At 63.8% G+C, this 12,688-nt stretch overlaps 1 protein-coding gene across 2 annotated transcripts in view; it reads right to left on the bottom strand.

Moving 5' to 3' along the window:
- PDE2A (phosphodiesterase 2A) overlaps positions 1–12,688 on the bottom strand; it is a 56,181-nt gene that overhangs the window by 17,974 nt on the left and 25,519 nt on the right. Inside the window, exon 2 of one of the 2 annotated variants that reach the window (XM_056329339.1) lies at positions 12,300–12,360. In XM_056329339.1, the coding sequence (XP_056185314.1) occupies positions 12,300–12,360 (61 nt within the window). Of the gene's footprint in view, positions 1–11,315; positions 11,408–12,299; positions 12,361–12,688 lie in introns of those variants that run through there. The other variant, XM_056329340.1, reaches the window with a different exon arrangement.

Raw genomic sequence — 12,688 nt, 5'->3', positions numbered from 1 at the left:
CATTTGCATGGTGAGTCCAGCTTGCTTCACCATCCCTTGGGACATGGAGCTTGGCAGCAACGGGACGGGGTCCCCCACATCTCGCTCCTGGCACTCCGCACCACAGGGCCCATTCAGACACCACCCCAAAGACACAAGGGATTCTCCGGATCCATCCCTGGCTCCATGGACACTTGGCTGGGGAGTTTGCATGAGGCCACGCTGGCACACACACCCCTGGCACAGCAGGATGATCCAGTGCCTGGTGGGGAGACTAAGCCATCAGCCACCCCATCCCTGTCACTGGGGATGTCACCGGGACCCACCGAGCTGGGGTGACCACAGCCCTGGACCTGCACCTGTCAGGGCAGGGGACCAAAGAACCCTCTGGAAGAGGCTTTGCCATCTGCTGCTGCCAGTGCCTGCGCCGCATCCCAGCTTCCCTGGAGGGCAGAGCAATAATAATGCTTCCCGGGAGGGCACAGCGGGTTAATTAACATCACCGAAGTGGGGAGAAGCACGGAGCGATTGCATTTCCCAGCTGTCAGAGCAGAGCTTGACACCCTCACCCCAAGGTCTGCATGCCCAGCACCTCTGTAAGAAAACACCACCTGGAAATGGGATGCTAGGAGATGGGCACGGAGGGGGATTTGGGGCCAGCCCTGGGGGCTCGGTGCAAGCAGCAGCTCCAGCACCCATTCAGGCATGGCAGGCAGGGGACACAGCACGGCGCTGGGATCACCAACAACCCCAGGAGCTGAGGATGCTGCTCCCAAAGAGCAGGCTAGAGCAGGGAAACAGCGCCTGTCCCCGTCGCTGTCCCCATCACTGTCCCCAGCAGTGCAGACAACAGCTGTGGCTCCATCAGCCTGTGACTATTGTCACCTTTGCGCTGGCCTGGGAGGATGGTGATGCTGCTCCCACTCTGCCAAACACCCAAGCTAACTGGGTGCTTTCCCCCACGTGCCATCACTGACCCCCCAGGTGCCCCATGGGACCATGGTGCCAGCAGGGATTTTGCTGGCTCCCGCACGGCTGGCATGCCAGCATCCCCTGGCACGGCACAATGCCTGAATATTTCCCGCCGGAGCCACTGGGTGATTAATGAAGCCATTCATCTCATTAAAGCAAGCAATTTGTCTTTGCTCTGACACGAGCCAGGGCACAACGCGGCCCCGCACGGCACAAACCCCCCCAGCTTCAGCAAAGCCAAACCTCACCATGGCCCGGGCGGCCAGGGCACAGGCTGCTCTCCTCCCAGTGGAAAACAGCACCTTTTTATTTTCCCCTTCTGTTTTTTATTCCCTTTTGCCTTTTGGAGAGCAGTGGCAGCATCCCATACCCAGCCATGCAATGGTGGGGACCCCCAGCACAGTCCGCCCAACTCATCCCAGGCTCCCCAGGCTCCGACAGACCACGCTGGGATGGAAAAGTGTCTTTTCCAGCAGAAGGGATTCACGGGCAGTGAAAACATGGCTTTTTTCGGGGCTGGTGTGTGGCCATGTACCAGGTGGGAATTTCTGGGACAGATCCATCCCCCTGCTCATCCCCACTGGCCACAGTGCTGGGTTTGCCCCCCCCCCAGACCCTCCCCGGCCTCTCTGGATGTTTACAAAATAGAGAAATCCCATCCTGACTGGCTTCCTCTCCGGAAAGGCTGCTCTCACGGCTGCCAAGGGGAGAGGGACTGGAGGGGAGGGGGAAAGACACGACTTGGGGATCCTACGCTGACTTCACTGGGTCTCAGGGCTTGCGCCCCCTCCCCTGGCCTCGCTCCTGGGTGATGGGTGGAGGTGGTTTTTCCTCCCGGGGAGGGAGCTGAGGGTGATGGTCCCCTGCCCAGAGCCCCCACCAGGGTGAGGAGGAGCCCCCCTGGAACAGGCAGAGGCTGGATCCAGTGCACCAAGGTACCCGCTGTGATGCTCAGCCCCCTTAGGGGTACCAGGAAGCTGGGGTCCCTCTCCGCGGGAGGGGGGCACCTGGGCACTTTACAAGTGGAGTTAGCCCCAACAAGAGCTGAAATGCAAGACCTGCCACCCACTGGGCTCCTCTTTAACCAAGGGGAAACTGAGGCACAGAAAGCAAGGCAGCAATACCCAGTGCCTGGGAGCCTCCTGCTCCCAGAGGGATGCAGAGCCATGCTGCAGGACCCTCACCCTGCCCTGCCCAGCTCCCAGGCTCAGGACAGGGGTCCTGAGCTGGGCAGGGCGGGGGGGCAGATCTGCAAATCTTGCCATCGCTGCGGCAGCACCCATGGGTGATGGCTCCAAGAGGGGATGCTGGCATCAGCCCAGGCTTCAGCAGCAGGGTCTTGCTGCATCCTTCCGCCTGCTGTCCCCATGGGGACAGCAGCCCCTGCCCGCTGCGGGGCTGAGGAACCTTGAGGAAATGAATCATCTCCCAGCTGAGCTTCCAGCCCAGCTTTGCCATAAAAACTGCAAGTAAATTACTTGAGCGATGTGACCCTTCGAGCTTGGAGGAGCCCGTCTCCCCACAAGCCCTCGGAGCTCGGCTCCTGCCCCCCCGCCCCCCCCCCCCCCAGGACTTTATCCACCTGGGAACGCGAGGGAAATGATCCCAATTAATTCTGTAAGTAGATTAGTGCGTTAGCCTCCCTGTGAGCGATTGCCTTCGGGATGAAGCCGGACATCTCTCCGTCTGGACGACTTCACTCCCTGAGCTGGGGAACCCAAATTAAATTAGAGCATCCGAGATGCTGAGTACGCACATCTCCGTGCCCACAGGCATCACATCCTCCCTCCCCAGTACCCACACCCCATGGATACCATCCCCATCGGTAGGCAGATGCTGCCTCATGTCTTTGCTGGGCTGGCTCAGGGTGCAAAGGGATGGGGCTACTCCAGAGTGTGAGGTACAGCAGGGCAGGGTCTGGGTCAGGGAAAACCCCATCACCCCGTTTACTGCCTTGCCTTTAGCCCTCTCCAGCAGTAGACAGGGTGAGAGATGGCAGCCCCACAGCCAGCAGAGCCCCAGAGCAGGCAGGACCCCCCTGCTAACCCCCAGCCCCTCTCACACTAGCCCTGTTGCCTCTTGCAGGGTGTTTGCAGGCACCGAGGAACAAGGACCTTCTGCAGGGAAAAGCTTCTCACCTCACCGGTGCACCCCCGGCAGTGCACAGCCCTCGAGGAGGGGGACGACCACATCTCCAGGCTGAGCAGGGCAAAGCCGCTCCAGGCAGGCACCAAGGAGCCTGGCCAAGGTGGTCACCCCATCGCAGTCCCGCAGAGCCAGGGCCGGGGGCTCGGTGCCCTCCTACTGGGGGCTCTTCCCATCGGATGCATTTTTAGCCCACACTGGCTCAGCCGCAGCCGCCTGCCTCTGGATCTCTTTACGCTCTCCCGTCTGAGAGGCAAAAAGCAAATCACATTTGTATTCCTGCCGCCGCTCGCTGCCATCTGGGAGGCAGCCTGCCTTCACCAGCATGGCCCTTTGCCGGTCCCCGTGTCCCCAGCCTAGGGACACCCGGCTACTTGGGTCACCTTCCCTGGCCAGAGCAGCCCCAGGGGCTCCCTGCCTCTCCCCAAACCTGCAGACAGCGGGTTGGCACCCGCAGGTGGGGACACCCAGATCCTCTCCCGTGCCACAACTCTGGCTTTCCCCATCACTTTCCCCTTGCCAGGGCACTTTCTCCCCTCCTGCCTCCTCTTTGCAGAGGAAGATGCTGGTCCAGGACCCCCCTTTCTGCCCCCATTGACTGCACCCAAGGCACAGGGACAAACCTCCCTGCCTTTGCCACCTCTCCAATGTGTGGCAGCAAGGTGATAATGCCACGCTCACACCCCAGGATCCCAGGGGAATGGCCAAACCCCCTTCCAGGTCCCCCAGCACCCCCAAGCTGAGCCCCAGCAGCCGGTGGCTGCAAGCAAACACCCAGCTCTGGCGCCCGCGCCGCCCTGCCCAAGCATTTGCCAAGCAATCTGGCGGCGTTAAAAATATCCCTGAGCCATGATTCATCCTCCTCTCCTGCCTCCCCCTCGCCTCCGGCAATGATGAGCCCCCCAGCCCTGCTCCCCTCCCCGGGGGGCTGCTCCCCGCTGCCCCCCCGGCTGCACGGCCCGTGCTCCGGCCGCGGTGGTTAAATATAGCCAAGCTCTAGCTGTGTGTTAGCAACGCGGAGCTGACAACAAGCAGGCAGGGCCAGGCAGGAGCCCCGCGCAGACAGAGAGCATCGTCGAGCTCAAACGCTGCAGTGCAAGTGGGGAAACTGAGGCATGGAGCAGGGAAGGCAGCAGGTCCCACCACAGGCAGGAGATCTGCTGTCGCCAGCTCTGCAGTGGGCTGAGTGACACTGCTGATGGCCCTGTCACCCTCTCCCTACGCTGCTCCAGCATTCCTCCCCAGCCCCAGAGCCACAATTCCCCAGGGGATCCTCTCCATCCGGGTGGGGGTATGGAGCCAGCAGCCCTGGGGCAAGGACCAGGGCAGCAGAGGATGGAGTGATGACGGATGGACGGACAGAGGGACGGAGGGGAGAGCAGGCAGCTCTGTGTCCAACCCCAGCCGGGAAGACATCCATCCCCTCCTTGCCTGCCCATCCTGGATTAGAGCACTGCTTGCAGTCCCAAATTACATTGCTTTAATCTAATCAAGCAACAACAACCTGTAACTCGAGGTAACTCCTTAATTACCTCATCTTTTCTAGGGGGATAATGAGCATCAACGGGAAGGAAACACTTCTGGGATATCTCTTGCCTCCCCATGCTCGTTTGCCCAGGGTCCTGTTGCAGCAGATAAATGAGGATCTGGGTGCCGCAGGCAGGGGCTGCAGGGTGGCAGCCTGGCACCCAGCCGCCCTGGCACCCAGTGATGCTGGGCTCAGGCTTCCCAGGGCTGGAGGATGCAAACCTGTGTGAACAGCCACCCAAAAAAAAGCACACGAGGAGCCCTGCATGCCCACACCTGCCTCAGTTTCCCCAGCCATGCAGGGTCACAGCTGTGCAGGACCAGCTCGGGGCGGCACTGGGGTTAGACCCAGATGGGAAGGGCTGTGCTGAGCCCAGCATCGACCCCAGAGCCCGGCACATCCCTCCAGCGTTGACCCCAGAGCCCTGTGCAACCCTCTAGCAGTGACCCCCCCACCCATGCCCTCGTTTGAGCCTGCCACACTTAACCACAGCCTTAAACACCATCCAACAGGCACAAAGCACCAGCTAACTGCACCAGTGCGAGCTGTTTGCTTCTCCTTAAACAGCACTTTAAAAGTCACTTCAGGTGTTCTTGGTCTATTAGAGAGTCCCAGCTGACAAGGCTGCAATATAATCACAGCTGAGCCCGACAGAAGTGGCACTGGCATGGCATGGCCCTGCCAGGCACATGGTGGGCAGCCCGGCTCGTGGGCCACAGTGGTTAGCACAAGGTGGGCTTCATGGGGCCATTTGCACAGGGCAGTTTGCACAGGACAGTGTGCATGGGTTATTTGCACAGGCCACTTGCATGGGGCAGTTGGCACAGGGCGTTTTGCACAGGCAGCGCAAACCATTTGCACAGGCTATTTGCACAAGTCAGTTTGCATGGCACGTTTGCACAGGGCAGTTTGCACAGGTGGCGCAAACCATTTGCAAGGGGCATTTGCACCAACACTGCACAGGGCACTTTGCAAAGACAGTTTGCACAGACACTTTGCACAGGGCAGTTTACACTGGCTGCTTGCACATGCCAGTTTGCACAGGTGGTGCAAACCATTTGCACGGAGCATTTGCCCAGGTCGTCTGCATGGGGCATTTGCACAGACTGGGACCACGTGGACTGATGCTCCCTGCGGACATTGTGGTCTCCGAGCGAGGCTTTTGAGTTTTGCAAGCAAATTTTCCAACCTCCACCATGCCCTGAGACCTTCGGGGATGCTCCTCAGGTCATCCCCCCGCATCCCAGCCTCGCCTCTCAGGGCTGACGGAGCAGGGCCAGAGTCAAGGTCGCTTCCTGTTGATGTCCCTTTGTCGTGCAGGACAAACGGCCGGGACCGCGGCCCTCCTCCTCAAGGATTTCCCGTCCCCAAGAACATCGCGGCCTTCTTGGAACAGCAGTCCCTGGCCGGGCTGGCCAAACGATTTGCCACTAATTAGCTGTTGATAAGAGCAGAGCTGGAAAGGGCCGGGGGTCTCTCCCACCAGGAAAAGAAGGAAGTTGTTATTTCGGTGGGAAACAAATCAGGAGGAGCAGAGACGTGGCTGGTGAGCCAGCCCTGCCTGCCACAGGGACCCCCGTGCCCCAGGGACAACGGGCCCCATCCCCGTGGCCCCGCAGGGCAGCTGCTGCCTGGCGGGAAGGGGGACACAGACCCTGCTCAGCCCCATGTCACTTGTCCTTAACCCACATCCTCTGGCAGGGAGGGAGACACGGACCCCACTCAGCCCCATATCACTTGTCCCTAACTCATATTCCCTGTCAGGGAGGGGGACATGGACCCCTCTCAGCCCCCTGTCTCCTGCCCCAGCCTGTTTCAGGGGTGCAGTGGCACTGCAGTGACACCCCAGCATTCCTAGAGAGGGAGCTGACCCAGCCGCCCCTCTGTTCCCAGCGCGGAGCTGCCCACCCCACAAGGCTGCGGCGCTGATAAATAACGCGCCAGAGGATGGGGGCAGGTGGGGATGGGGGGAACCAGCCTGGCTGTGGGGTACACAGGGCCAGGAGGATGGCTGGACCCCGGGAGTGATCCCATGCATGGACTGGGGGTGCAGCTGGGGCCATCCTGGAAAACTGGATCAGAAAACGGTCCTGACTGAATATCTGCTTGGACCACCGGCCGCATCCTGGCAGGCAATGCCACCCCCTTGCCAGGGCTCGGGGGCCATCTGGGCAGGAGGGTGAAGGCACGCTTGTCCCTAAAATCCTCCTCTCATATCACAGGCACCAAGTGCCCTCCCTGCGCCACAGCTGCAGCCCTGCAGCCCTCTCCATCCTCCCGAGGCAGCCGCAGGGAAAACTGCTCCATCATTAGCAGCATCCCTGGCACCTGGCTGCCTTCTCCCTGAGGGACACGGACATTTATAGCAGCTGCCGTGGCCACCCTGGCACCCAGCTGTGAACGAGCCTTTGGCCCTGGCACCCACGGCAGAGCCAGGCACAGGGCTGAGCATCGCTGCCGCAGGGCCCCGGCTGCAGGCAGTGCTGGCAGGGAGCTGGCACCATGCATGTCCCTGGGACATGGTGTTCCTGGAAGGTTTTCCCTGGCACACGGTCCCCTCTCCTGTCCCTGTTGGCCACCAGCATCTCCTGGCTGGGTTTTAAGGACTTTCCTAGATATTTTCCAGCAGGTTAGCTGTGCTGAGGCTCCCCTGACCTGGCTCTGCGCAGGAGCATCGTGGCAAAGCCTCCTTCCCAGGCACTCCGAGGATGCAGCCGGAGAGGGACTCAGAGGGTTGGGGGCAGCTGGGTCCCACGGGGGCAACTTTGAGTGGTGGGATGGGAAGGGAAGATGCAGCTTTCCCACATCTCCCCCCAGCAGGGCCAGCACCAATGGGATCTGCGCAGTGATTAGGGAGCTCATTTATCAGCTTCTGATGGGATCTGGGAAAATTGAATTCCTGGCCATCTGCAAGCTGGGGAGGAATTTAATTTGGGGCAGCACTTCAGAGCACAGCCCGGGCGGCTGGGGGCTGGCAGAGCCGCTTCCCTCAGGGGGGTTGCTCTGTACACACAGGGACCTCTTTTATTTTCCATATATAAGAGGTTTTGGTTACAGGATCCAGCTCTCAGCCACCGCGGCCACGTCTGGGAATTGCAGCGCTCTCACTACTCAGATGGGGAAACTGAGGCATGGCCAGGGGAAGCCCAAAGCTACCCATTTAAATGGCTCCCCATGGGGGAAGGTTTACAGTGCTGGCATTCAGCAGATCAGAACCCAGCTGGGGGTCCAGTCTTCAAGCCCCTTGTCTATGCCTCATTCCAAAGCCATGCCCAGGGCACCCAAGGGTGCAAGGCACCATGCACCTGCCAGGGCCACAAACACCAGTGTGTGGGTGGCAGAGGGATGCACCTGCAGAGACCTGCCTGAGCCAAAACGCAGAGAGAAAATCCCCACTCTGGCTGACACACAACTGCCAGGGAGGATTTGCTTCTGGGTTTTGGCAGCACCCCGATGCAGCCAGGCTGGAAGCAGCGATCACCTCTCTCCTGTGCCAAGAACAGGGAGTCTCAGGAACCAGCCCTGCTCCCCATCTGCTCCCCTCCATGTCCCCCAGCATCTCCCTGCCCGTGCGTCCTCCTTGGGGCAGGTCCCCAGCACCTCCTCCTCCACGTCCGTGGAGCAGCCGAGCTAAGGGTGCAACCGGCTGTGGCTGCAAAGATCCAGCAGCTCCAGATCCCAGTCCACAGGCTAACCTCTGAGAGGGTCGCCCCGGAGCTGGTCTGGGTCCTCAACCCTGGAATGGGATTAGGGATGAGCTTTCCCATGGCTGTGGATGCTTGGCGGGGGGGGGGGGGGGCGGGGGGGGGGTGGGGGTGGGGGTGGGGAGGGCCTCAGGTGAGCCTCAGGTTCAGCCCTTCCCAGTAACACCCTGACTGCCATGTGGCATGGATGAGAAGACCCTGCTGAATTCACCCCTCTCTCCCCACTGTGCCGCCACGGATGCCACTGTCCCCACAGCCAGCTCACCCCCCGCAAGGCACATAAGCCCCCCCCATACCTGGCCTTGCAGGCAGCTGGCTCGGCTGCCCGGCCGCAGGCAGGGGATCCCTGCCATCACCTCCCAGCAAAATGTCTCAGCTCGGCTCCAAAAAGCCAAGGTCAGCCGCAGCACCCATCGTGGCTGGGAGGACAATGCTGCACTGCTGGACCCAGCACAAAAAATTCCTCCTCTCCACCAAATACCAAAGGTCAACACCCCCCACCCCAGTGCCAGCTGCCCCCCACCCAACTCTGCATCTCCCAGTGCCAATGCCTGCACGCAGCCCCACTGCTCAGGGTGCAGCAGCAGCACCCACAGCCTGGCCAGGCTCTGGGCTCGCCCTGCAGCCCCCCTGGACAAGGCAGGGCTGTGCCACCATGGCTGGGCCACTTCCACATCCCTGGAGGCAGCCGCAAGCCCCGTGTGATGCCGTGGGGCATGGGAGGGGCAGGACCCACAACCTGAACCCCACAGTCCCCCCTCAAAAGCAGTGCCAGGGCTGGCACGGGCTGATCCTGCACCCCCGAGGAGTCACTCCTCAGAGCAGCTGTGCAGAAAGAGCTTTTGCCGGTGGGGACCCCCAGGCTGGGGACCAGTGGGGTGGCCCCACTCCGATGTGGGGGTCTCGCTCTGCCCTGCGGCTCGGTGGGGTGTGGAGGAAGCCAGCCCTGCCCCACGTCATGGAAAGAAGCGTCCCTGCCGCATTGTGCGCCGCGGCCCTTTCCTCCCCTTTATTGCCCTGCTGATGTGTTTGTGTCCACCGGAGGAAACGCCAGCAAAGCCGGGACAAACGCCCACACACCCATGTCCCTACACCGCCCTCGACAGGTCCCCTGCCCCATGAGCCTGGCCGCTGGCCCCACACGTGGGGAAACTGAGGCAGAGGCAGCCCCGCAGCACCAGCCAAGGCACCCCGAGCCCTGCCAGGTCGGCAAAGGCATCATCCCCTGGGGTGGGATGGGGTGCAGGGGGGAGGCAGTACCCAAGTGTGTTCCCCCTGTCCCCAGCCCCTGGGCACAGTGTGCCCCCCCCCCGCCCCCACCCCCCCCAACCCCCCCCCCCCCCCCAGCTCCTTCCTGCTTAGCCAGGCTGCTAACACGTATCAATTAGGGTTTGATTCATGGGCCAGTCAATGGGTAATTGCATTGGGGCCGGCGGCTGGGAGGGAGAGGAGGCACAGACATCTTCAGCCTCACCCCACAGTGGGGTGGTCTAAGTGGGGGCTGGCGCTGGGGTGAGCAATAAAGCCCCAAGCCCTATATATCCCCTACACACACACCCCAGGCTCGGGGAAGGGGGTCCCAAACGCAGGTAGCACCCAGGGCACTGATGTGGACGGGGGTCCAGGAGCATTTTGGGGCTGGGGGTGGGATGAGCTGTTCCTCTCCCACCCTGGGCTGGCGTGCACTGCAGTGGGCCAGCCTGGCAGGATCCATCCCCCACACATCCCTCGTCATGTCCCTTTGCCCTGTGCACACCAGGGATGGCTTGGGGGGCAGCTCTGCCCTGTCACATGTCCCTCTCCTCCTCAGTGCCACCCCAGCCCCCCCCCCCCCCCCCCGGCCCCCCATCTGGGTGGCTTTTTCTTCACCAGAACTGGGGGTTGCAGCTCTATTCCAGGTTCTCCCACACCTCCAGGTCCCCTTGGGGGGCTGCAGCCGGGGCTTGATGCCCACCCAGCTGTAAGCACCCTCCTGGGACAGGGCTGGTTGGGTGCTGGGGGTCTGGGACTAAGAGGGGTCACAGGGTCCCCCCTGTGCTGCAGAGAGGGCTCCTTCCCCAGGCCGGTAAGGAGTCACACATCCTGCCCCTGTGCCAGGTGACAGCTCTGATGTCCCCAAGCTTCACCCTGCCCTTCCCTGGGGGCTCAGCGCACCCCATGGTGAGCACCCGACCACTGGGGCGCAAGCCAGCTCCTTTCCCTCTGTCAGCAGCTTCTGGCTGTTTCCCGGAAAGTGTTTCCTTCCCTTCATTTCCCAGTGCAAAGCCTCAGGTCCCTGCCTCACTCCGGCCTTGAAACTGGAGCCCCCCGGAGCCCCTGCCCAGCCCGAGTCCCCAGCACGGGGCAGTGGGACCATGGCCACAGCTCTTGCACCCCAAACCGTCGGCACGGCCAGCATGGGGGTCAGGGGTCCAGCCTGGAGGGCGGACAGACGGCACGAAGGGGTGGGAGTGCTGTGGTCTGAGGGGGAATCCCCCCAAGCAACCCCCTCCCCAAACTGGGGTGTGTTTGAAAGCACAGGAGCACAAAGGGACCAAACGTTTTCCCATCCACATATGGGGGTGCAGCCATGTGTGTCCCCACAAAATGTGCAACTCACTCAAGGAGGGAGGGGGGTCTCAGGGAAGGGTGCTGCTGGGGGGAGTCTGATGGGGCTTCCCCCTTTCCAACACCCCCCACCCCCCACCCCCCCCACCCCCGAGGACCGGCCCTGCGGTGGGACACGCTGCCTGCCCCTGCCTTGGCCAGGCAGGGCTGCCTGCAGCCGCGCACCGGGGGCTCCTTTTGCAAGCAGGGCAGGGGGACAGGGGGGAGTGGGGTCCCCAACCCCCCCAGACACACAGCACCCACATCCTCAGGTGCTCCCAACCACACCGCACCCCCAAACCCCCTGCACACAAGGGACCCCCGCACGCAGGGACCCCCAGCCCTCTCCACCCTAGACCCCCCTAGGGTCTCCCCGTTTCCCCTGCCCCGGGGTCGCTCACGGTGTCCTGGAGGCTCCCCATGGTGCGGCCCCGGCTCCCGGCTCCGCCGGCACCGGGATCGGGACCGGGATCGCGGCCGCGATCGGGGCCGGGATCGGGGCCACCCGGTCCAGCCCATTTCCTCCGGCCTGGCGGGATCCGGGCCGCCCCCCCCCCCCCCCCCCCGGCCGCCTCCTTCCTGCGGGGCTGTGGGGGACACGCGCACGGACCCCTCCGGGGAAGGCGAGGGACCCACACAGACACAGCAGCCCCCGCCCCGGGAGCCCTCTCCCTGCCGCTTGCCAGGCGCTCCGCACCCCAGCACCCCCGGTGGGACAGCCCCCACCCCACTCCCATACCCCGGGAGCCACCGAGCCGCAGGGGTCTCATCCTGACTCCCCCCAAGTCGGGCCCCCCACCCCGGCCGGCTCCGTGCAGCGCCGCGCACCCGGCCAGCTCCCCCCGGCTGCGGAAGCGGGTCCGGGGGGGCACGACCGCCCTTCGCCCACTCCCCTCGGTGCTCCCCATCCTGGCCAGCCTCCCCCGGGCCGGGCCCGCAGCTCCGTGCCTCAGTTTCCCCACCGAGCAGAAGCGTGTCCCCCGCCCTCCCGGGGGGGTCGCACGGCGCCCCGGGAGCCCAGGCTCCGCCATCGCACCTCCCCCCCCCCCCCCCCAGCATAAAGCCGGGGACCCCCGGCACCGGGAGGGGGCTCAGCAAGGTTGCCCCGGTACCCGCTTCCGTCATCCCAACCGGGTCCCGGGCGGGAGGGGAGGCGGCTGGAATGGGGGTCTCGAGTGGGAGGCGAGGTGGGGCGGGGGTCCCGCGTGGAGATGGAGGTGGGGCGGGGGTCCCGCGTGGAAGGGAAGGCTGTTGGCAACAGGGACCCCACTTTGGAAGGGGGGAGGGTCGGGGGAGGGTCGCGGGTCCCGGGTGGGAGGGGAGCGGGGGGGGGGGTCGAGGGGACACCCGTGGGGTGGGGTGGGTGGGGGTCCCGCCGCCCCTACCTGTAGCGCCTCGGAGCCGGGCACGGCGTCCTCCACCTTCAAGAAAACCTGCTGGCCCCGTCTGAAAAATTGAAGGAGTGCGGTGAGGAGATGCTGCAGCCCCAGCACCATGCCGGCTCCCGGCCCGCCGCGGCTCGGCTCGGCTCGGCTCGGCTCGGCCCGCGGCTCCCCGCCCCCGGGCAGGGGCTGCGGGCCCCGCCGCTCCCCGCCCCGCTCCGCCCCGCGCTCCGCTCCGCACCTGCTGCGCGGGGGCCTGGGGGGGCGGGGGCCCGGCGGGGGGTCCCCGGTGCCGGGAGGGGGTCGGGACATCGCAGGGTGGGGTTGGGCAGGAGGCGGGATGGGGTCCCGGAGTGGGGGTCGGGGCAGGGGAGGCCGGTGTAGGGCAGGGG

The sequence above is a fragment of the Falco biarmicus genome, chromosome 2 (assembly GCF_023638135.1).
Source record: "Falco biarmicus isolate bFalBia1 chromosome 2, bFalBia1.pri, whole genome shotgun sequence".
Lineage (NCBI taxonomy): Eukaryota > Metazoa > Chordata > Aves > Falconiformes > Falconidae > Falco > Falco biarmicus.
This window is presented reverse-complemented; position numbering and strand designations above follow the sequence as displayed.